The sequence below is a fragment of the Aspergillus vadensis genome (assembly GCF_003184925.1).
Source record: "Aspergillus vadensis CBS 113365 unplaced genomic scaffold BO88scaffold_3, whole genome shotgun sequence".
Taxonomy (NCBI): domain Eukaryota; kingdom Fungi; phylum Ascomycota; class Eurotiomycetes; order Eurotiales; family Aspergillaceae; genus Aspergillus; species Aspergillus vadensis.
Genome location: NW_020292041.1, coordinates 1,271,908 through 1,295,066, shown reverse-complemented (window position 1 = coordinate 1,295,066; position 23,159 = coordinate 1,271,908). Strand labels below are relative to the sequence as shown.

At 49.9% G+C, this 23,159-nt stretch overlaps 9 protein-coding genes across 9 annotated transcripts; 4 read left to right on the top strand and 5 right to left on the bottom strand.

Annotated features, from left to right (window-relative positions):
• Nucleotides 1-388: 388 nt before the first annotated feature.
• Nucleotides 389-2,268, top strand: rhgB (putative extracellular rhamnogalacturonase; the record flags this gene model as incomplete). Its single annotated transcript, XM_025712329.1, has 4 exons — nucleotides 389-1,024; nucleotides 1,084-1,122; nucleotides 1,185-1,386; nucleotides 1,460-2,268. The coding sequence occupies 4 exons, from the start codon at nucleotides 389-391 to the stop codon at nucleotides 2,266-2,268; spliced, it is 1,686 nt and encodes a 561-aa protein (XP_025566713.1).
• A 660-nt stretch (nucleotides 2,269-2,928) lies between these two features.
• Nucleotides 2,929-5,884, top strand: BO88DRAFT_401991 (1,4-alpha-glucan branching enzyme GLC3). The gene is made up of 8 exons (XM_025705985.1): nucleotides 2,929-3,179; nucleotides 3,237-3,361; nucleotides 3,464-3,563; nucleotides 3,619-3,731; nucleotides 3,795-4,486; nucleotides 4,539-4,874; nucleotides 4,925-5,555; nucleotides 5,617-5,884. Exons 1-8 carry the CDS (start codon nucleotides 3,125-3,127, stop codon nucleotides 5,641-5,643), a joined length of 2,079 nt encoding a protein of 692 aa, XP_025566712.1. The 5' UTR covers nucleotides 2,929-3,124; the 3' UTR covers nucleotides 5,644-5,884.
• An 847-nt stretch (nucleotides 5,885-6,731) lies between these two features.
• On the bottom strand, nucleotides 6,732-8,874 carry BO88DRAFT_450297 (F1F0 ATP synthase subunit beta; the record flags this gene model as incomplete). Its single annotated transcript, XM_025710553.1, has 7 exons — nucleotides 6,732-6,814; nucleotides 6,880-7,729; nucleotides 7,791-8,107; nucleotides 8,244-8,286; nucleotides 8,349-8,434; nucleotides 8,577-8,743; nucleotides 8,864-8,874. The coding sequence occupies 7 exons, from the start codon at nucleotides 8,872-8,874 to the stop codon at nucleotides 6,732-6,734; spliced, it is 1,557 nt and encodes a 518-aa protein (XP_025566711.1).
• A 1,294-nt stretch (nucleotides 8,875-10,168) lies between these two features.
• Nucleotides 10,169-11,436, bottom strand: BO88DRAFT_401986 (cytochrome c oxidase subunit IV family protein). Its single transcript, XM_025705984.1, has 3 exons — nucleotides 10,951-11,436; nucleotides 10,662-10,855; nucleotides 10,169-10,572 (listed from the first exon to the last, which is right to left on the bottom strand). Exons 1-3 carry the CDS (start codon nucleotides 11,258-11,260, stop codon nucleotides 10,483-10,485), a joined length of 594 nt encoding a protein of 197 aa, XP_025566710.1. The 5' UTR covers nucleotides 11,261-11,436; the 3' UTR covers nucleotides 10,169-10,482.
• Nucleotides 11,437-12,213: 777 nt separating this feature from the next.
• Nucleotides 12,214-12,980, bottom strand: BO88DRAFT_411810 (actin-binding ADF family protein; the record flags this gene model as incomplete). The annotated part of the gene is made up of 5 exons (XM_025708053.1): nucleotides 12,214-12,354; nucleotides 12,416-12,464; nucleotides 12,529-12,789; nucleotides 12,901-12,911; nucleotides 12,975-12,980. 5 exons carry the CDS (start codon nucleotides 12,978-12,980, stop codon nucleotides 12,214-12,216), a joined length of 468 nt encoding a protein of 155 aa, XP_025566709.1.
• A 1,132-nt stretch (nucleotides 12,981-14,112) lies between these two features.
• BO88DRAFT_401985 (uncharacterized protein) lies at nucleotides 14,113-14,520 on the bottom strand. Its single transcript, XM_025705983.1, has one exon. The coding sequence runs from the start codon at nucleotides 14,470-14,472 to the stop codon at nucleotides 14,161-14,163; it is 312 nt and encodes a 103-aa protein (XP_025566708.1). The 5' UTR covers nucleotides 14,473-14,520; the 3' UTR covers nucleotides 14,113-14,160.
• A 46-nt stretch (nucleotides 14,521-14,566) lies between these two features.
• On the bottom strand, nucleotides 14,567-16,630 carry BO88DRAFT_172551 (SH3 domain protein). The gene is made up of 4 exons (XM_025701674.1): nucleotides 16,294-16,630; nucleotides 16,159-16,242; nucleotides 15,938-16,100; nucleotides 14,567-15,879 (listed from the first exon to the last, which is right to left on the bottom strand). The coding sequence occupies exons 1-4, from the start codon at nucleotides 16,386-16,388 to the stop codon at nucleotides 14,662-14,664; spliced, it is 1,560 nt and encodes a 519-aa protein (XP_025566707.1). The 5' UTR covers nucleotides 16,389-16,630; the 3' UTR covers nucleotides 14,567-14,661.
• A 3,361-nt stretch (nucleotides 16,631-19,991) lies between these two features.
• Nucleotides 19,992-20,981, top strand: BO88DRAFT_441434 (putative stress response RCI peptide). The gene is made up of 2 exons (XM_025709877.1): nucleotides 19,992-20,196; nucleotides 20,255-20,981. Exons 1-2 carry the CDS (start codon nucleotides 20,139-20,141, stop codon nucleotides 20,662-20,664), a joined length of 468 nt encoding a protein of 155 aa, XP_025566706.1. The 5' UTR covers nucleotides 19,992-20,138; the 3' UTR covers nucleotides 20,665-20,981.
• A 195-nt stretch (nucleotides 20,982-21,176) lies between these two features.
• Nucleotides 21,177-22,930, top strand: she9 (putative mitochondrion biogenesis protein (She9)). The gene is made up of 2 exons (XM_025704609.1): nucleotides 21,177-21,831; nucleotides 21,902-22,930. Exons 1-2 carry the CDS (start codon nucleotides 21,258-21,260, stop codon nucleotides 22,813-22,815), a joined length of 1,488 nt encoding a protein of 495 aa, XP_025566705.1. The 5' UTR covers nucleotides 21,177-21,257; the 3' UTR covers nucleotides 22,816-22,930.
• The last annotated feature ends 229 nt before the right edge of the window (nucleotides 22,931-23,159 follow it).

Genomic DNA, 23,159 nt, shown 5'->3' with positions numbered 1-23,159 from the left:
AGCAAGTCTCAACCGGGAGATAGCGCATCGATCCCGCTCTTTCGATGTTTTGAATTGTGCCACTACTTCCACATCCAGCAAAATTGCTTGGAGATTCCAGTAATAGTATCGATAGCTTCGTCTAGTTCACTCTTGTCGTGTCAGAGGTTGCCGGTATGGCACCGGCAAAACGTTCTAGAAATAGAAAGATGACAGCGGGAAATAGACTACTGTCAGAGAAGCGCTTGAACAGCTTTTACCTATAAAGAGAGCGCCTGGGAACCCCTGCTGCGGGCATAGTCCGTTGGATATCTCAATGTTCATTCTTTAGGGGGTGTTTAGACTCACTTCCTTTCACTCTTTTTTGTAACCCTCACATTCCTTTTATTTTTCAAGCTCGACAAGCACCATGCTTCTCGACAAGCGCTCTTTTCTCTCTTTCCTGGGCCTGGCGCCCATCTTTGCTGCTGCGCAGCTCTCCGGTTCCGTGGGACCGCTGACTTCCGCCTCCACCAAGGCAGCTACCAAGACTTGCAACGTTTTGGACTACGGTGCTGTGGCGGATAAGTCTACTGACTTGGGTGCGCCGTTGGCATCTGCCTTTGCTGACTGCAAGTCTGGTGGTCTCGTCTATGTCCCCTCTGGTGACTATGCTCTCTCCACCTGGGCGAGGTTGAGCGGAGGTGAGGCATGGGCTCTGCAGATCGATGGAATCATCTACCGTACTGGCACGGACGGCGGCAACATGATCTATATCGAACACTCCAGCGACTTCGAACTTTTCAGTAGCACCTCCGAAGGTGCCATGCAGGGTCTGGGCTACGAGTTCCATGCTGATGATAACTGGAGCGGCCCTCGTCTGCTGCGTTTGTATGAGGTTACAGACTTCTCGGTCCACGACTTCATCCTGGTTGACTCCCCCTCGTTCCACTTCTCTCTCGACACTTGCACCAATGGCGAAATCTACAACATGGCAATCCGCGGCGGTAACCACGGTGGTCTGGATGGTATTGATGTCTGGAGTAACAACATCTGGGTCCATGATGTGAGTACTGAAGGGCAAAATGTTGCCTGCATGTATGCAGTTGTTAACCATTTCAACAGGTCGAGGTGACGAACAAGGACGAGTGTGTCACTGTCAAGGTATGGCCATACGTGGCGATATGTGTCTAGTCAGAAAGTCTCGGACTAACAATCGATCATAGAGTCCGTCGAAGAACATCCTTATTGAGAGCATCTACTGCAACTGGAGTGGTGGCTGTGGTATGGGTTCGTTTGGCTCTGATACCAATGTTAGCGACATCACTTACCGCAACATTTACACCTGGAACTCGAACAACATGATGTTGATTAAGAGCAACGGAGGTAGCGGCTTCATCGAGAATGTCCTCCTCGAAAATTTCATTGGTGAGTAATTTCTTACGCAACATTAGGTGTCACCCGATGAGACTAACCGAGAATTCTTCCTGTCGGTGAACAGGCCACGGTAACGCTTACTCCCTAGATATTGACAGCTACTGGGCCAGTATGAGCGCGGTGGATGGCGATGGTGTCCAGTTGAGCAACATCACTGTCAAGAACTGGAAGGGAACCGAAGCTTACGGTGCTGAGCGTGGTCCTGTCAAGGTGGTCTGTGCTGATGGTGCCCCTTGCTACGACATCACCATTGAGGACTTCGCCATGTGGACTGAGGAGGGTGATTCTCAGTGGTACTCTTGTGAGAGTGCCTATGGCAGCGGATTCTGCCTTCAGGACAGCGACGACCACGTCTCCTACTCGGCCACCACTTCCACGGTCGACTCCGCTCCCTCGGGCTACTCTGCCACCTCCATGGCGGCCGATCTGACCACCGACTTCGGCTCTACTGTTTCTATCCCCATCCCAACCATCCCCACCTCTTTCTACCCGGGTGCCACTCCCTACAGTGCTCTGATGGCCGACAGCGCTTCTACTGCCGCTGCTTCTTCCCTTGCCAGCCATGCCACTGTCGCTAGCAGCAGCGTTTCCGTTGCTGCTTCTGTGCCCAGCGCTGTCGCCCCTAGCGAGAGCATCCCCGCTGCCACTTCCGCCATTGTTACGAGCGCTGCTGCCGTTGCCCCCAGCCCGGCTGTGGGTGCCCAGGAGGGTTCCACTACCTCCGTTCCCAGCTTTGCTGCCCCCAGTGGTGCTGGAAACTCTCCCCAGGGCCCTAGCGGAGCTTCTGGATTCGGCCAGAAGGGCCAGCAGGGCGAGCAAAGTGGACAGGGTGAGCAGGGCGAGCAGGGCGGACAGGAGGTCTGCTACGTGTAAAGCCGGACCTGCTATAATCCGGATTATGCTGGAGGCTGCGCATCCCACAGCTTGATTCTGAGTGGAAGTTCATGGTAGAGGGCATTTTAGTACCTTAGCATGTAGCTCAATTCTCAACAGCTGCTGTGCAAGCTTTGTGTAACATAGTGACTTTAATCTTCTCGTCAAATGATGTTGCTTTAGGCCTTATTGTAAACATATTGTCGCACTGCGTATTTATGTGACCCGTAGCTATCGCAAAGAATCGCGAGTAATCTGACCGGCCCTCAGACCCCTTAAGCCCCGAGTTGCTGCGCAGGGCGGGTACCTGTTTCCGTACCTGAAGTCAAAGCTCAGCTTCCTCCTGTCGCGTTATCACAACCCAGTGAACCACGGATATACACACCATTCAAATCTAGTAGTATACAAACATGGGCCGTAAATCAGCATCTCATATCAATGGATTCGATAAATTGTTATCCTAAGTTGAGAAATGTAAGCGCGCGACGAGAAAAGAATGAAGGAGGGGAGGGAGGAGGGGGGCTGGGCAGACCAGGTCTAGAAGCAGGGGTGTTGCAGTGATGTCACGGCGGGAAGGGTAGCAGCAGCAAACCAGCAAACCAACAGGGAAGAAAGAGGAGCTTTGGCCTCGACTCTCCCCCGCATGGCCTCAACCACCACCTCCTCCTCCTCCTACTACTTTTCCCATCGGTTGGGATTCCCCACCTCTCGTCCTGTTTTATTCTTTTCAAGAGCTCACCTTGTTTTGACGCTGTTAACTAGATTCCTCTTGTGTTTGTTGTACTATCATCTATTCTACCCCTACGGTCCACATTCCCCCAGAGCTTAATCTCTTGCCACTGGCGATCCATTCTCCATGGCTTCTACCGAAACTCAAACTGCCCTTCAATCGGCGTCTCCAGATGGTACAGGTCAGTTGGTTTGATTGAAGAGTCGTTGTCTCTTCTTTCGTCTAATTGTTTCAATAGGTGTTATCCAGCTTGACCCTTGGCTTGAGCCCTTCCGCGATGCTCTGAAGCAGAGGTTCCAGTACGTAGAGAGCTGGGTCAAGACGATTAATGAAACTGAGGGCGGGTTGGACAAGTTTAGCAGAGTAAGTGACATTTCTTGCTGCTGCTGTTGTTCGAGATGATTGACCCCACTCAACTGGGTTGTTTGAAATGACCAGCACCAACTAACTTGACGTTTGCGGTAGGGCTACGAGAGATACGGTCTCAATGTCAACGCCAATGGAGACATCACTTACAGAGAATGGGCGCCTAATGCTGTTGAGGCTGAGCTAGTTGGGGACTTTAGTACGTCTAGCTATGCGGAGGATATCAGCCGGTGAAACATTACTGAGACTGGCAGACAATTGGGATGTCACGGCCCACCCGATGACGAAGAATAGCTTCGGTGTCTGGGAGATTACATTGCCTGCGAAAGATGGAATCCCGGTGATCCCTCATGACAGCAAAATCAAGGTGAGTGTGCATAGATTCAACTAAGCAGGAGGTATTCCTTTTTAACATCGCTGCGCTTCGCAGATAACCATGGTCACTCCCGAAGGAGAACGAATCTACCGAATCCCTGCTTGGATCAAGCGTGTCGTGCAAGACCTTACTGTCTCTCCGACATATGAGTCGGTCTTCTGGAACCCTCCAGCTACTGAGCGCTATCAATTCAAGCATTCTCGCCCAAAGAGGCCCGAAAGCCTTCGTATCTATGAGGCCCATGTGGGTATCTCTTCGCCGGAAACGAGGGTAGCAACTTACAAAGAGTTCACTGCCAATATGCTACCTCGCATCAAGTATCTGGGATACAATGCGATCCAACTTATGGCCATTATGGAACATGCCTACTACGCCAGCTTCGGGTACCAGGTCAATAGCTTCTTCGCGGCTAGCAGTCGCTATGGTACGCCGGAAGACCTGAAAGAGCTAGTAGATACAGCACATAGCATGGGCTTGGTGGTGCTTCTTGACGTCGTTCACAGCCATGCGTCCAAGAATGTCCTGGACGGGCTCAACATGTTCGATGGCTCTGACCATCTCTACTTCCACTCCGGTGGGAAGGGTCAGCATGACCTTTGGGACAGTCGTCTGTTCAACTACGGCAGCCATGAGGTTCTGAGGTTCCTTCTGAGCAATCTCCGCTTCTGGATGGAAGAATACAAGTTTGACGGCTTCCGTTTTGATGGTGTTACAAGTATGCTTTATGTCCACCACGGGATAGGAACGTACGTGATTAGACTCCTATATCTTTTCGTTGCAATACTAACTCGGCTAAAGTGGATTTTCTGGCGGATATCACGAATACTTTGGCGGTTCAGTAGATGGCGAAGGCGTGATGTACCTAACCTTGGCCAACGAAATGCTCCACAGTCTATACCCCGAGTGCATAACTGTGGCAGAGGATGTGTCTGGAATGCCCGCACTGTGCTTGCCACACGCCCTTGGGGGTGTTGGGTTTGACTACCGACTTGCCATGGCAATTCCAGACATGTACATCAAGCTCCTGAAAGAGAAGTCGGACAGTGAATGGGATATTGGTAACCTCTCTTTCACGTTGGTCAACCGACGTCACGGGGAGAAGACAATCGCCTACGCGGAGAGCCATGATCAGGCGTAAGTTCATTTTTCCATTATCTCACTTGACCACAGCTGAAACATGGCAGACTTGTTGGCGACAAAACCATCATGATGTGGCTCTGCGACAAGGAGATGTACACCCACATGTCCGTGTTGACAGAATTTACACCTATCATTGAGAGAGGCATGGCTCTTCACAAGATGCTCCGCCTGGTTACCCATGCTCTCGGTGGCGAGGGTTATCTCAACTTTGAAGGTAACGAATTCGGTCATCCCGAATGGCTCGACTTCCCTCGTGCCGGTAATAACAACTCGTTCTGGTACGCACGTCGCCAACTGAACCTAACGGAAGACCATCTTCTCCGTTATAAGTTCCTGAATGACTTCGACCGCGCCATGCAGCTAACCGAAGAGAAATACGGCTGGCTCCATTCCCCACAAGCATACATCAGCCTGAAGCACGAGGGTGACAAGGTCCTTGTCTTTGAACGTGCAGGCCTCCTCTGGATCTTTAATTTTCATCCTACAAACAGCTTCACAGACTACAGGGTGGGCGTTGAGCAAGCCGGAACCTACAGAATCGTGCTTGACACCGATGACAAGGAGTTCGGTGGCTTCGGCCGCAATCTCAAGGAGACGCGTTTCTTCACAACAGACCTGCCTTGGAATAACCGCAGCAATTATCTGCAGGTCTATATCCCAACGCGAACAGCACTGGTATGTGCAATCGAGTCCATTTATTAGACCATGATATGCTAACAGTTATGTCAAATCATAGGTTCTTGCCTTGGAAGAGACCCTATAGGTCGATCTCATGTAGTTCTCCTGACATCCCCACTCGGCTAAAGCCAGTGTATTCAGACATTTGCAGCATAATTCCTAGGGGATGATATGTGTGAATAAACATGCACCACTCATCGTTCTGTTTCGAGTTAGTCTATAGCGTCTGTTAATGTCCATTCTGTGATTTTTCCCTTCGATATTGTACCATGATATTTCAATCATTTATAATATCCATAGTATATAAACTAGTACCATTAAGCAAGCACTCCCACTCTCACAATTGGAATATCGGTAGGACCGTATCACCACGACTAGTTAGTACTTCCCTAGCTGGTACTACTACTACTTAGTAGTACTATTGCTCGAATCATAACTCGACCCCTCTCATCAGTTTTACTAGTTTCATTCAGTTCATTACTACTTACTAGTACTTAAGTTAATGCTAAGCTATGAAAGTTGATCCTGTCCGTCTATTACTACGTTCCTTGCTTGCCCTACCGTGATATATATATCATTATACTATAGTAGTATATATATATGTCATATTAGAAGCAGCTACTAACTATTCAATGGAAATCGGAGCGAAACAGAATACTACGATCTAAATTAACATGACGATGATATTTGTGGAGAGATAGTTGCAATGCAGCCGAGACATTTACGAGGTATACGTGAGAAGGTGATGCTATGGCAACGAGATGTTGATACGTGTCCTAGAAGGGACGTTACGGGATAATGTACGGAATCATACAAAACTACACCCTACATACTAGTAATGTCTACAAAGCAGATATCACGGTCTCCCGGAGTAACAAAGGAAATTGAGTACAATTGTCCCAGCCCAGCGGGTATCAGGCTGACTGTGGTCATTTTAACTTACTTACATGAGCACGTAGTGTAACACAAAGCCTGGAAGTTTCCATCCAGACTTTCAGAGAGGTGTACGTTAAGAGCGCTCTCATCCTTTTATATAGGGGGGACCTCGCCATTCTTTCAACTCCCTTTTCTCAATTCGAGTACTGTACACGGATCGGTAGAAAACGGCACATGGAAGAAAGGAAGTCCATGTCTAACAAAAAAGGAAAAGGGCGCTTAAAAACAATATTACATTTAGGCCTTGTTCTCGAGCTCGGCCAAGATCTTCTCACCCTTGGCGCGGGCAGACTCGAAGTCACCAACCATGTAGAAAGCAGCTGTAGAAAAACAAATTAGCATCCATGTTGGTCAACAATTAGAAGATCAAGAGATTTTAACTTACCCTCAGGAAGGTCGTCACCCTCACCGTTGATGATGGCCTTGAAACTGCGGATGGTGTCCTTGAGGTCGACCAGCTTACCCTCGATACCAGTGAAGACCTGGGCGACGGTGAAGGGCTGGGACAGGAAACGCTGGAGCTTACGGGCACGCTCGACGGTGAGCTTGTCAGCCTCAGACAGTTCGTCCATACCCAGAATGGCAATGATATCCTGGAGGGACTTGTACTCCTGGAGCATCTGCTGGACACGGGTGGCGGTGTTGTAGTGCTCCTCACCGACGATACGGGTGTCGAGCATACGGGACTTGGAGTCGAGAGGGTCGACGGCAGGGTAGATACCCAACTCGGAGATACCACGGGACAAGACAGTGGTGGCGTCCAAGTGAGCGAAGGTGGTGGCGGGGGCAGGGTCAGTCAAATCGTCAGCAGGGACGTAGACGGCCTGGACGGAGGTAATGGAACCCTTGGTGGTGGTGGTAATACGCTCCTGCATACCACCCATGTCGACGGCCAGAGTGGGCTGGTAACCGACGGCAGAGGGGATACGACCCAGAAGGGCAGACACCTCAGAACCGGCCTGGGTGAAACGGAAAATGTTGTCAATGAAGAGCAGCACGTCCTGACCCTCCTCGTCACGGAAGTACTCGGCAATGGTCAGACCGGTAAGGGCGACACGGGCACGGGCACCCGGGGGCTCGTTCATCTGACCGAAGACCAGAGCGACCTTGGAGTCACCCTCGAGCTGGATGACACCAGTCTCCTGCATTTCGTGGTACAGATCGTTACCCTCACGAGTACGCTCACCGACACCACAGAAGACGGAGTAACCACCGTGAGCCTTGGCGATGTTGTTCTAGAGCATTTGTTAGTTCTATGGTTCACAAAAATTTCCATTTGATGGATTGGCAACTTACAATCAGCTCCTGAATGAAGACGGTCTTACCGACACCGGCACCACCGAAGAGACCAATCTTACCACCACGGGCGTAGGGGGCAAGCAGATCGACGACCTTGATACCAGTGACGAGAATCTCGGCCTCAGTGGACTGCTCGACGAACTCGGGAGCCTCAGTGTGAATGGGACGGAACTTGTCGGCCTTGACGGGACCACGCTCGTCAATGGGGTCACCAGTGACGTTAAGGATACGGCCAAGGGTGCCGGGACCGACGGGGATGGTGATGGGAGCACCGGTGTCACGGGCGGCAGCACCACGGGTCAGACCCTCAGTACCTGTGGAACATTGATGTTAGCCACGGCGAGACGAGTACACGTGGAAGGACCAGGTTAGAGAGAAAGCGATGACAAGAGGTTGATATTGCCAAGCAAATCTCTATTTTCCTGGTCATGGGAGAGAGAGGAAGCTTACCGTCCATGGCAATGGTACGAACGACATTCTCACCCAAGTGTTGCTAGATTGGGTTAGCTATCAGAGCTTGATGTCATTGTAGCTTCAATTTTTTGGTGTACATACGGAAACCTCAAGGACGAGCTTCTGGCCACCGTTCTCGGTCTCAATGGCGTTGAGAATGGCAGGGAGCTTGTCACCGTCGAACTTCACTGTTGGCGAGAGTCAGATATCGTGTTCATTTGATGGCCATTGAGTCGAATTTGATGGGATTGTGGATGGAATCGAGGCTCGGAAAAGATTTTCGCGTAGCCGCCGGCAGGGTTTTCTCTGGAACGGGGGACCGGCACATACCGTCGACGACGGCACCAATGACCTGGTGAATCTTTCCAACGGAAGAGGCCTCAGTGCTGGCCATACGGGCCAGGGAAGGGAGGCCATTGGTCTTAGGCTGGAAAGCGCGACGGGCGACGGAGGTAGGTCGGGCAAAAGCAGCCCTCCCGAAGGTCCGGGCAAGACCGCTGTAACAAGGGGGAAAGAAATGGTTAGTTGCAAGCCTTTAAAAGGTTTAAAGGTAGATAAAAAATTATCATAAAATGTAGAAGGTTGGAGTAGGGATCCGGGGAAGTATAGTCACACACCTCTTGAACATCTTGATGGTGTTGAAGAGCGAAATGGGGTATAGAAAAGGTCAAAGGGACGAGAGGATGGGGAGAGGGAAGAAAGAGGGAAAGGAAGGGAAGAGGTTGAGGTTGAGGTGGACACGGGCGAATGTGTCCGGCTTAGCCTTTCCGGGGCGGTTTTGCCGACGATCCCGTGATGTACCGAGCAACGCGCTGGCCAGCATGGTAACCAGCTTTCAGCTCGCCGACATTCACTAGGAGGTTCTCCTATGGCGACCGCATCTTTACCAGTCCATTCTGCAGAATCTAATGAATCCCATATGTCCGTGATGCTGGCGGTCGGGGCGTTGATTCGATACTGGGAGCAATTCGAGCTTTCCCACCTTGCCCTGTTTGGTTGTTAGGGGGAAATTCGCACACAAATGGGGATGGTCTTGGCGCCCGGATGCACTGGGAGGAAAGGTGGTACCCCATCAAAATAATACTAATACAGACTACTGTTCTTTCCTTTTCTTCTCTCTTTTCTTTTAATACCTAGGTAAATATATATAAAAATAAAAAAGAGCTAGCTATAATTAAGTAAAATAAAATAAAAATATAAACAATAAGAATAATAAAACTTTATATACGGTGAATTTCTATAATCATAAATTCATCCTACAACCAACTCCGAGAAATACCTCCCTTTCCCCTCACATCTGCAAAAGCGCTCAAGCCATTTCTTTCGTGAGGGGGTTGGGGCCTCTCCCTACAACAAGGCAAGTTGTTCTTTCGCTGTAACGGAAGGGCAGACCGACGATATCGGACGAACGCTGCTGTAACGAAAAAAAATCTGACGTGTTCCCGTGATTACCCTTTCGGGGGTCCCAGCTTGGTTTTGCGGTGTCTCGACGGTAAACAACCGGGCGACCGTGCATTTTCACTTTTGGATCCAACCAACCAACCCAGCCACCACCCATTGATTCCTGAACATGGAGTAGATACACTACTGTGATTATTTTTATCATATTATTTTTATTGTTATTATTGTTGTTATTTACTGTACTTAATTCTTATGGGAGCATTAGACTGTGCAGTTCAACTGTGACAGCTCTTTTCCGGTTTAACTTGAACCACCGACTTACCGCCTCTCTACCGAACAGTGGCTCCGAACCTTCCCATTTCTTTGCCCTGTCCAGCAGGGCATATCGAAGTAACGTCATCTTGTATGTAATCACCTATACTGTGATCATCGTGGGATTTTCCCTGTATACATTGTAAGTTTTATCTATAGAAGTATTAGTACAAGATGTAGCACGCGTTTATACCTCGCTACAGAGGGTCTTCTATAATTTTCTATCCCATATGTTTTACAGCATTTACAGGAGTAACACGAAAGAACCTGCAGTCTGATCTTTCTATGGCTACAAAGGAGATGATTGATTATTGCACAGTACGAGATACAGAGGTCTTTTTGGGCTAACATTGACAAACAAGTAGAACAGAGACGAAGGATCGTGTCCAAAATTGATGGGCACAGAACCGGCGTCATCAAAGGTCGTGCGGTGGGAGGCAGCAGTTCATTCCTGTAGCCCAACACTGCCCAGCCACTGCACACCCCGTCGTTATACCTGTTCCTCCCGAGAGATGGGGGCAATCTATTGCTTCTCAGCAGGGGGGCTCTGGACGAAGCCCTTGCCCTCGTAACCCACGGAGCTGATGCCGTAGATAGGGTTGATGTTCTCTTGCTGTTGTGATGATACGTATCAGCGACCGTTCCACCGTGAAGACAGTGCCAATTGGCAAGTAAATAATGCAAATAGTCGATTTCACATACCTTAGCATACTCGTTGGAGGCCTCCTGCCACTCCTTGGTCATGGTCTTGGGCTGGGGCTTGGCGAACATGTGGATGATGTAGAAGATACCAAAGCTGACAAGGGTGAGCTGGGCGACCTTGAGGAAGATCTTGAGGTTCTCGCCCTTGGGGGGCACAGAACGAGGGCCGTGGGGTCCAAAGGAGATCCAGTAGGCTAAATCGTGGGGAAGAAGAAAAAAATACCCATGTTAGCAAAATTCTGCTGGACGCGGGGAAGATAGCGGAAAGGGGCAAGAAAGAGCAGCATACCGGCCTTCTTCTCCTGGAGAGTCATCTGGTGCCAGTCGACCTTCATGCGGTCCCTCAGCTGCATCCACAGCTCGGCCTGCTCCTGAGGGGGCATGGCCTCCCAGCGCTTCTCAATACCGGCGAGTGTGGGATTCGAGATGGCATGCTCGGAAGCGGCGCGGGTCTGCTGGGGAGCGATAGACTTCTTCTCAGTCTGAGGACGAGCGTTCAGGCAAGCCATTGGGCCCGAAACGGTGCGGTAGGAGCGCAGGCCCGTGGTGGGCACAGCCGAGCTGCGAGCAGCAGCGCGAGTAACGGAACGAAGGAACATTGTGTGCTAAGGGTGTGCGCGCGTATTAGAATCAATTGATCGCCAAAAAGCAACTCTCCAGCAGCGAGAGGGCCGATTCGTCGGAATTCAAGATGGGAAATACCTGGGGTAGAGTGGAGGGGGGTACCAAGAGTCGCGATGGGAGACGAAGACGACGTTCGACTTGTGGTTTGAGGTGGAAGTCGAGTATCCGGACAGGCTAGCTTAGTCCGTTTTACCGCCGCCCTCATTGGTCCACACCCGCTGCCCGTCCCGACCGTCCGCCATGGCTTTTGCCCCCAAGACACATCTTACGATGATGTTCCCAATTCCCGTCAGCACCAGAATTCTCCTATAGGGTATAGTTATACTACTAGTATAATTTAAGGCTAATCCGTCTAGTCTACTAGGGTGTCCCTTCCCATTCATCCCCGGCGCCTTATCCTCCCTGTATTTAGTCAACGCTGACCAGCCGCCCTTTAAACAATCCAAGACCCAAGTGCTACCTACTAGTACCTACAACTCATACTACCTGGCCGGCATTCCTTCTCAGCACTCAATAGTCGAGATGGCCTACTTCACACGAATACCAGACCTAAGCACTCGACTGAAAGCACAGTTTTGGGGGGTTCGTTGTGTGCAGGGTGACCTGATGTTTCTACTCTACATCGAATCGCGTATTCACACATCATGGCACGTAACAGTATTCTGTACAGACAAACGCTGATAAAGAGAAAGAAAAAGCCCCTCCCCAATATTCGTTCATATTGGAAAAAGGAAAAGTGCCACGATCGCAAGATGATACGGTCACTATCAGAAGAAATCAAGTCGTAACGATCTCTCATTTAACTAAGTTTGTGCAGAGAAACTGAAGAAGTTGGTCGTTCCGAGGTACTCCGCAAAGTGAGTCAGAGTGATGTGTTGCAATTTGCAACAACCAAGTCACCTGGCCCGGGCCCAGCCGGCGCCATTGTTTATTTGCCAGCCTTACCACCGCTGGCCTCGGCCAGGACGGTCTTCCACTCGATGTCGCCCTTGTCGTCGGCGTGGATAGAGGTGTGGATGTTGAGGGCGTTCTTCAAGTTCTCGCGAGTGCTGGCGTAGATCATGGACCACTATTTCATCGGTGTCAGCAATAAATTGGGGCTTAAACAGCTGAGACGGTGCGAAACGTACGAGGGTAGGGGTGTCGCTGGGAACCCAGGAAATGAAGATGATCTTGCTCCTGTGGTGAGAAGAAAGTGAGCAGATATCCTAGCACGGACGTTAAGCCGTTGCCATCATCATACCTCTTGCCTTCACCACCGCCCAAGTCGTACTCGACGTCGTAAACTGCATAACGGGGAGCGGGGTTGCCCTTAGCATCCTTGGCGGCCGCGAGCTTTTCACGGAAGACCTCATAGTCCTCGTCTTGGGAAACTTCGTCGATGACGACCTCCTTCTTGTTGTCGGCGATCTTGAAGATGATGAACTTCGTCTTGCTTCCCTTGCTGTTGCCGCTCATGCGGAACTCGTTGAATGCGGTGATGCACTCATCGGTGATAGAAACACTGTCCTCCGTAACTTAGTCAGCCTTGTTCGGGGTTGCCATCGTCGAGTTCTCCGATACGGTAGGGATGGTCGAAGACACATGCGGGGATTAGAAGCAGTCAGGAACGTACCCAGATGCGAGCTACAAGAGAGGAAAATAAACGGTTAGCCCTGAGCCGGAAGCACCAGAAAGAATATTACTCACAGACATGGTTGTTTATGTGGATAAAGGGGTAAAATGGAAAAGAGGTAAGACGAGTTGACAGACGGATGACCTGCGCATGCACGCGATGTTAGTTGGCCGGATTCCCCCTTATTTGTCCTTTGTCATAATCGCAGAATGGTTGAAGAGAAAATATGGCAAATTAAAATGGACAAGTGGCATACGCACCAAGCACCGTTGAAACTGCTCAAATGGCTTTTTAAAGGGGTCTGCGGAAGAGCAACGGGGACAGGATGAGGGGATGTAAGAGAGGAATATAACGGGGGAGGATGGATGGGAACCGAGATGGAGATAGAGGGGCATTTAGTTGTGCTTTGCTGGGTTGCTGCTGCGGCGGGCGGCGGCGGTGGGGGGGGATGCCTAGCACGTGACCCACCCGTCGCACCACCGGCCGCTTATTTCCCCTTCCCACCCATACTTATTTTCCCCCTGAATCCTGCGGTTATGACGAAATGAGCCTGGACTTTACTATGAGGTAGGTCTACTAGTATTTAGTGTAGGCAGGCGTGACCACCCCATACGCACAACTGTTGGTAATGCACCTGCCTGCACCCTGATGCATGTCAGGCGATTGTTCACGGGCTATGACGGTGTGTTGGGGCCAGTGCCTGGTACATGAGCATAGATGGGTGACCCAGGCATCTACGAACCATACCTCGGCGGTCGCTCTAAGTGTGGGGGCCTGCTATCTTGGGAGAGATCTCTCTAGCTGTAATTTTATGTCGACCAGCTAGATTAGCTAGCTAGCATTTCATAGACGCCTGCCTGCCTTTGTCAGTCTGCTGTTGGCCTTTTCTATTCTTGGTACCTCTAGGCAGACGATTCTTGTTTTACACCGGAATAATCCGCCGTTGATAGATTACCAACCATGGAACTAGCCCCGGCTAGCCGAGCAGTATCACGTCAGGGCATGAACCTGATATATTATAGGCAATGCACATGGCCTGTCCGTCATCATCACGAGTTTCATGGTGCCTGATGGCCCAAGTCGGACGCGTGTATATTCTGCCTATACCCTAGCTCCAGTTAGGGATACATCGCATTCATGTGTTCCGGGTATGGTCATCGTACTCCGTTATCAGTTCCATGCAGAATGCGTAAAACAGCTACATTTTATAGTCATTTTCAACCACTCAGAACGTCTATGAAAACACGGTATAAGAATAATCTATACTTCCAGACCGTAAAATTTGCCATCGTTCAACCTGCACGATGGCGAATAGGTAGCCACAAATAAGAATCCCGCTGCCGCACCAATAACTAACATCACATTGTCCACGAAATGTGTGTACAGGGTGTGAACAGGGGCACAGAAGAGGAAAATCGTATGTAGAGATGAAGGGAAGCAAAGGAACGAAAAATCATACATGAAGTGGCAACAAATTGTTGCAGGAGAATGGGGTATATGGAAGCTCAAAGAATTCAACAGAGAATAAGCGCAAATGACAAACGCATGACATCGTCTCAGGATATCGTCCATGTCAGAAAGGTTTGAGACAGGGTTGGTTGCAAAAAAAAAAAAAAAAAATGAGAGGTTAAGCGTTATAACCAGCTATTGCGCAAAAGGAATCAATATCAGAAAGAAAGATCATCACTGGGGCATAAAATCCGGCGTTATTGGTGGCATGTGTTGAATCGACCGATAGAAAAATAGCTCTGCCAATTCTCTTTAGTCGTCTTCAGCTTGTCCGCCATCGATGATCTTCCTCCAATGTTGTGGGAGGCATACACAGACCAGAGGGAATGCCTTGATATCCCCGACGGGAGCGGGAGATGTAGCGGCCCGCCGTGAGCCATTCGATACACCACTATCTCGTTGCTCGCGGTGTCGAGCATCGTGATCCTCTGCCGTTTCGGGAATTCGAATACCAGTAGCCCACCCATCGTCCCAAATGCCAATCACTTTCAGCATTTCACCGCGGTCCAGCGCAAACTCATCACCTGCCCGAGGCTGGTATGCCCAGAGTACGGCAACCTTGTCGCCCGGATGAATGTCATCCTGCGAGTAGTAGTCCTGAAAGGCAGATAATTGCTCCGACTGGCCGCTGGTCAGTCCGTCCGGTGAGGAATACTGGCCGCCGATTCCTGAACGAGGGGAGGAATCAGTCCCCGCACCAGCCAAGGCTGAATTACTGGAAAGAGAGCCATGGCGTTTTCCTGTCGTGGGGGGAATCTTCTTCGACATTGCTCCAGGGCTGGCACCGTGGTCGGATTCTGAGGTGTCGCTGTACTTTCCGCCACCGAACAAAGCAGAATACCGAGATCGGGCGGGAGATGAGCTGGAAACTTCGCGCAAGGCGGACATCCTGGCAACTCGACCGCCGGGTATGGCAGCAAATTCATGCAGGCTTCGGTCCTGCTGCATTGACGGTGACCCCTTCCTCTGGGGGTTGGGCTGATTTAGTGAGCTATCATTCTCAGCCCGTCGCCTGCGTCGCCAATAAATCAATGCTAACACGGCTAATGCGGCGAGAAGGGCAAATCCGGCTACAGAACCTATAACAATTCCCGCTATTTGCCCTCCAGACAAGTCATTGGAGCCTGCAGTTGAGTTGGACGCCGCTGTAGAGGTGAATATCGGTGGAAGTGTCGAAGACGGAACTGTGACATTCGAACACCGGGTAGCAGCATTTGAGTCTGTACAGCACGAATCGGTGGAATTTGACGATCCTGAGGCGCAATACGAACACAGTCCCAAGAGATTTGAACGATATCCGCAGTTCTTCGGTTCGTTTTCAGCTCCCGTGATGCAAGTTACCGTAAGCGAATCGGCTGGTAGGGCGCAGATCGTAAAATCAGACCGAATTTGAGACATGTAGTCGCTTGCTTTTTCAGAGCAGAGGTTGGTATCCGTAACTATCGCCTCTTCACTTATCGCCATCGATGCCTAACTGTAGTTAGTGAGGATTCCCAAGCAACCAATACTTGATAGGGCGTTGACGAACGCAGGTATTAGCGCAAAGCGGTCTTGACTCTTCATCGGATAGGTTACAATCACTCTTTGAGCTTTGTACCAGGCTGCTACATAACACACTTGTCGTATAGCGGGCATAATAATCGTCGGTATCCGTCAAGTTTACCCCCTGACAGCCCAAGTATTCCTCATACCTAGTAGATAGTACTTTAGTCAGACATGTCCCTTGCCATTGCGGAATAAGGTACTTACTTTTCCTTGACATATCCCTGCATAACATAGCTGCTCAACTCATTGTCGAACTGCGTGAGGTTCGACACGTATTGCATGAAGGGACTGGGAAGCAATTAGCGCAATGACTTTTCAATGTCGGACGCTTGTACATACAAATCTGTATACAGACTGGAATTCGTCGAGACAGAGGAACTGTCAAAAGCAGGGCATTGTGTCGAGCCCGACAATGAGATACACGTGCTGGACATAGTTGGACCGCACTGGCGGCTGCCAGGTGCTTCTGGATGCGGAAATCGATATCGTAGGGCAGAACAATGACGAGCAGATCACAAATCGGATATGGACATTCAGCAGGAGAGTGAATCAGTTGTTTCCATGCTCTTTCCCTTCTTTCGCGATCACCTTTGGGGTCGAATGAATGAACGATTGGGCGTGTGCGCAACGATGATCTCTAATCCGAGTGGGTTTCAATTGTCGACGCGTCCCAAATTGGTGCGATAGATAGAATTGTAGAGACAGCGAAGACGAATGCTTGAATCGAGCACTAGGGACTCCACCGATGCGATCAGAACCTGGGGATGAACGAGTGACTTGGTTGAGTTTATAGCAAGCAGTTGCCGGGAAGCACCCCAACGGCGAAGTCAAAGGACGGGGAGAAAAGCGCAGGATAATCGAAAAGTCACGGGAGGAGAAATGAAAAGAGGCGTCGATCCACGGCAGAAAAGGAAGGCGCTAGACAAGGAACCTGGAGGAAGGCCGTGCTTTCCCAGTCTGGGCTTGTTGTGATTGCCGCTTGGGTTCGAGGCCCCCGAAAAGAAGAGACTTTAGAAAAGTACCGGCAAGACGGCGCGATTGGACTCCGATAGAAGTCAGTTCCTTCACGGAACAATATTGAATAATGGAAGAAGGGCAATGAACAGAAAAAGGTAAAAGGGCAGAAGCACCAGAAGCACCAGAAGGGCCGCGACTGGAGAAGACTGACTCAAAAGGGGGACGGGGCGGGCGGTTCGCAAGAGTAGCCGGCGTCTTTCCAATTAAACTGCTCCACTGCAATGCGCTGCGATTGAGTCCCTCCGCATGAAGGTTCAGTTGCGCCTACAGATCGAGTTAGTTCACTTGTTGCGAGACTCGGTGTTATCAAATGAAATCTTGAGTCGGAGCTCCACCAGCACCCGGAATTGAGGTACAAGAGCCGATCCCGACTCGGTTCATTATCACACCCATCAAACTTTCCAGACGTAAAGTAAACACTTACCTTTTTGCGTTTCACTTTGTCGTTGCAGGCACTGGCTAACTCTATACCTTGTCGCTTGCAGCAAGGATACAAAGGGTCAGACTTTTCTTCCACTCCCTGGCGTAGAGTCAGACCAAATAATGAGATCCTGCAGGGGGTGCAGCCGTCTTTGCAAGGAAGCTCAGGAACAAGCAGGCGGAAGAAGAGAAGAAGAGGAAGAATCAATGCAGGAACCGGAAACTTTATTGCCCTGATCATCGCGAGGAATTTATGATGCATAGGAGCAGTTCTTAGGGATTATCTATGTCTGGCGGTGATCGACTGACGTGGCACACGTCCGATTTGAGGCTGTTGGTGCCAGAGGCACGGACTATGCTGGACACAGCGAATGGCCCAGCCTCCACTATTCGGATGAAGTGTATCCATTGCCGTTAGCCTTGATTAAGCCAACACAGAGCAGTGTTTCAGGCTGTATACATCTTCGCAGTGGCATGTTTTCCAGCACTGTCAGGGAGTACATGTGCCAACTAATGACTGTCTACCCTGAATCTGCACCCTGAACCTTTTGTGGGAGAAGGAACCAGGGAAAGCCGCAGCAGCAATTAAGGTGGGCCTGGCCGACACGGGAGCAGAACCAAATTGTGCAACTCTATGGTACACTAGGAACCGCCTGGTTGGGCAAATATCTGCTATTATTTTTTCTGATATTTCCACAGCTGAAGCATTGTCCCAGGATGACGACTCTCAAGTGGTCGAGATGTAAGCTTGAGAGCTGAGACACCATCCGCGGAGCACTTGTCGGTGTACCGTAAGTATGTTACTTACATCCACTTTGGGCCGATCGCTATCGTCGCCTCACTCGCCTGGCTCTGCTATACGAATGGCCATGAAAGATTGCTGCATAGCTTTCATCAGAGTGGTTCTTCGGATCATTATCCCTTTTGACCCTACCTCAAAAGATAGGACGCTTGGTGGAGGCTTATGTACTAATTCAGATGCGTCCGATATCTATGGCCATACAACTACACAACTGGCGCGATAACTAGGTGTACAACATGGCGTCGCAATACCTACCAATTATTCGGAATAGTTTTGCCCCCAGTAAAGAATAGCGTTGATAATAATACACCCTTGCGTGTCACGCATACGCCCTTTTCCGAACAATGCTAGGGTCATCTAACAGAGGCGAGGAGCTCGCTCACCACAGAATATGGCATGCTGCTTCTGCGACTATCCGTCGTCGAGCTCGATGCGAGACCACTATGACCCCTATCGAGATGCATCCTAAGGTCGATCTGAGACTCCCATTCGGTTTTCCGCGGTCATGTCCGACTTTAGGGATGTAAGAAAGCCGACCGGGCTGCTCTGAGTTACCCCACATATTCTCCGTAACTCTGAATGTATCATGGCATCTGTATCACATCCCGCTCTCTGGCAAGGAGACATGTTTAAACAACACCTAATCCTTGCAATGAGTCCTGCAGGAAATCATTCTAGGAAGCCAATGAGACAGATACTACGGGCACCTGGAGGCAACATAACCCGAGATCGAGGAAGCAATTTTGTCCATCGCCTGTTTGGTCTTGACACATCGTGGCACCAATCCTGTGGCTGATGGATGTGTAAAATATTGTCCGTGCTGCTCAACCGATATCTAAGGTTCCGTTTTGGGTTTCTACTGATCACATTCTCGGGTATACTCAGCTCGATCCCTTGGCCTCATTTGAAAATAAAGTTCTGCTCTGTGGAATGCTTCTAGACACTTACAGAAAGAAGTAACAAGAAAACCTGGCCAGGATGAATCATCTATTTCGCTCAGAGTAAGCAATCTAGTATCAATTTTACTACTTTGTTCATATGAGATCTGTTGATATTCCTACTTTTAGTATATTCAGCCCTATCCCTGTGACAGTCGGAGTGCAACTACAGTAATATGTTGTAGGCCAGGAACTAGTAGTAGTATGTTTCCGGGGCGAAATGGAGGAGAAAATGCAGTAGGAAAGGCTAGTATTAGGATACGAATACTGGTTGGGCAGTTAGTGTCAGTAGTAGTAGCAACTGGTGCGGAAATACTGTGGTGGGAAATTTAACGAACGACAGAGAGTACTAGTACGACTATATATAAATGTGCCAGACTTGGATGCTGCTAGTACTAGTACTAGATTGAAGATTCCTCGATTGCTCAAGGCTTTTTCAAGAGACATACTACCGTCCCAAGACGAAGCGATCCAAGCTATGTCGCATAGAATGCGTCTATAAAAAAAATCCGTGAATAATTTAGTCTTGTTATCCTTTAGAAGTTCTATACCAACGCTGATTCCCCCAGTTTCGCGTCTCCAGCAGCCTCGGGTGCCAGGCTCCCCAACAGCCTATGCACAGTAGTATTAGCCGTGGAGGAAGCAATCTCCGAATCATCATAGAAGAATCTATGTCCAATGAAAGGAGTTCATAATATATACACATATAGTATATGAAGCGTCATTATCGCATCGAGACAATGATAAGAGATTCCTGAATGTGGTGAATCACAGTAGTAGCCGTGCCGTCAGGTGATATTAACGACGTCATCTGACTTGGAGGCTCAGGCAGGCATCCATCCATCCTTATCGTTCGTCATCCCACCAACTACCTGCCGCTTCAGGTTTATGCGTACTTTCTCTTATACTAAATTCCTACATCGTAGGATACCAACTCAAGATCTTACAGTGAACACTTGCATGGTCAGGAGGTTGATCAATAGAGTACCTATTCTACCATTGCAGCCATGTGTGGTTCAGACATCTTTCTAGCAATTCTCGCGGTTTTCTTCCCCCCAGTTTCAGGTAAGTACTCATCGCACACTGCATTTATGAGGTGGCGCATACTAACTGACTGGCTCAGTGTGGATCAAAGTAGGCATTTGCACGGCCGATTCCATCATCAACCTTGCTCTCTGCTGCCTTGGCTACGTGCCCGGGCTATTACACGCCTGGTACATTATACTCAAGTACCCCGAACCAGATTATGATGACCCTAGCTATGAGCCTCTTCCTGGCGATGCGGAGAACGGTCGCGTAACATATTACTATGTTTCCCACCAACCGATCCAGCACCCCTCCCAGAGGGGCTATGGTACAATGCCGCCACAACAGCCCCAAGCAGCAAACGCCCCGCCACAGAACCGGCAACCTACCCCGAATCACCCTCATGAACAAGCCCAAGCTGGCAGCAGCAGCCAGGACCACCCGGATAGTCGTCCACCTCCTACATATGCTGAGGCCGTGAAGGGAGATCATAAAGTGCAGGACTGAATGCCTTAGAGCAAGGGAAGACCGACAGCTCCATTCGCATTTAGTGCGCTAGGAGTTGGTCAGTGCCCGGAGTTATTGCTTCATGAGAGTCCACTCGCTATACACATCCTACTCATTTCTTGCCCCGTTGCTTCCATCGCTGGAGATTTTCTATGCAGTTAACTCTGCGATCACGCATAATGACGTTGTTAATCATGTATTGCCTACATCATTCTACCACTTTCTTTCGTATCAGCGGACTAGGACACCAGGCGGTTAATGTCGTTTCACGTTTGTTTAGCTCACTCTGATACCAATAAAAATACCATGCGAACAGGATATACACCATGTAAAGCATAGAGCAAAAGATCAAACAGACCCCCAAAGATCTCTAATAATGCCACCATGAATCAAATAGTCTCGTCGGAACCAACAAAAGCATCCCCAACGTTGCGCTACTAAAATACCCACCAGAACCGTGCAGAACCGCGGCGATTCCGCATGACCGCCTTCTCTCCCGGCGCCGAGCAGCATTCAAATCCACCCGATAATCCAGCACAACAAACGAACCCAGCGTCTGTCTGGTCGACGTCCTAGTGGCCTTAGCAACGGCCATGCAGTCTATGCCATTGCTGCTCAGGCAGTCCTTCAAATCAACCCTCAACCTCACCCGAACAACCCGCCCAGTACGACGACCGCTCCTGCCCGCCGTTGGACCGAACTCTCTTTACCCTGCACCGCGGAACTTCTCCATCTGCCTGCAATGTCAATTCCGATCCCAGTCCTCGCTTTACTCCTCTGATCCCCTCAAAGATGGGAAGCCTGCTGAGCAGCCGAAGGAAGATGAAAGCCCAGTCATAGCTCTTCCCGCAGGGAACGCAAATCTAGAAGCCGATGCGGGGAGGCAGCAACAGACTCCTCCCGCTGCTGCGGAGGCGGGAGAAAGTACACAGAGCCAGCAGCAGCAGCAGCAGCAGCAGCAAGAAGATAAGAGCGAGTCCAATGGAAAGGGGTGGAGAGATGGAGGGCTTCCATCCTACATAGAGCAACGCAGGTCACAATTTACCAAGCGGTTCAGTGTTGTGATGGATAACCTCCAATCCAACATTTTCGTGGCTGGCCAGCGATTGAACGATCTTACGGGCTATTCGGCGATTGAGACGCTGAAGAAGGAGATTCATACACAAGGTATGTGACGCTCTTATTCAATAACATAGACATTAGAGTATCGTTTCTAACTTTCGTCATGGGTAAACAGAGGAGCGACTCCGCAACGCCCGCCTCCAAGTCCGTGCAGCGAAAGATGCCTACGCAGCTGCCATCAACAACCGATCGACCTCTCAGCGCGAAGTGAACGAGCTTCTTCAACGCAAACATGCCTGGTCCCCCACAGACCTGGAACGATTCACCCATCTCTACCGCAACGATCACACCAACGAAGTAGCCGAACACGAAGCACAGGAGGCTTTGAGCCAGGCCGAACACGAGGCCGAAGAGGCTGCCGCACAATTGAGCAAGAGCATCCTGTCCCGGTATCACGAGGAGCAAGTCTGGTCGGACAAGATCCGTCAAATGAGTACCTGGGGTACCTGGGGTTTGATGGGTGTCAACGTGCTTCTCTTCCTGATCTTCCAGATCGCTGTGGAACCCTGGCGTCGTAAGAGACTCGTCAAGGGCTTTGAAGAGAAGGTCATTGAAGCCATTGAGAAGGAAAAGGCCCTTGATCGGATTCAGATCGTGTCTGCTCAGAGCCAGATGGCGCAGGAATCGTCTACTACACCTGCCGCCTCTACTGCGGCCCCCGAGACTGCTGAGACAACTACCGAACCGTCCGCTTCTACTACCGCAGACGAACCGATCTCTGATACCGATGCAATCGTCGCGATCGAGAGCACCGAACCGGAGGTATACAGTTCGGACCCAGCTGATGCGGAACCGTCAGCCAATACGACAGTCAGCAAACCCACCCCTGACAATGTTCGGGAGTATATCCAATACCAGCTCTCGCGCGTCTCTCCCCTCATTGAATCCTTGCGCCAATATCTCCACGATCTCTTCAGTGATCGCCAAGTCGTGCTCACGCAGCGAGATCTCTCCACCGTTGCTCTCCAAAGCGCTGCTGCTGGTGCGGCGGTGATCGGCATGTTGTCGATGATTATTCGGCAACGGTGATATTGAGGTCATCATCATTGATCTGTTTGATAGCCTGATTGATGTAATTATTAGCATGTGATGTTCATCCTCGTCATTAGATGTACAGCGTTCAGATAAATAAATGTATAAATAGATAGACATTTCAGATCCAAACGGTGTACTCCTTCTGTCCGTATTTCGTTGAATCTACTACTAGTACCTACCTACGTATTGGTAAACGGATTGTTGACCTCGTCGTAGTACAAAAGAAACCGGAACAGCATTGATAGTAAAGCGACTATACGAAACAAAGACAAGACACATATACTCAACAACATCGAACATACAAACAGATAAGAAAATACACATCTGTATGTCCAACC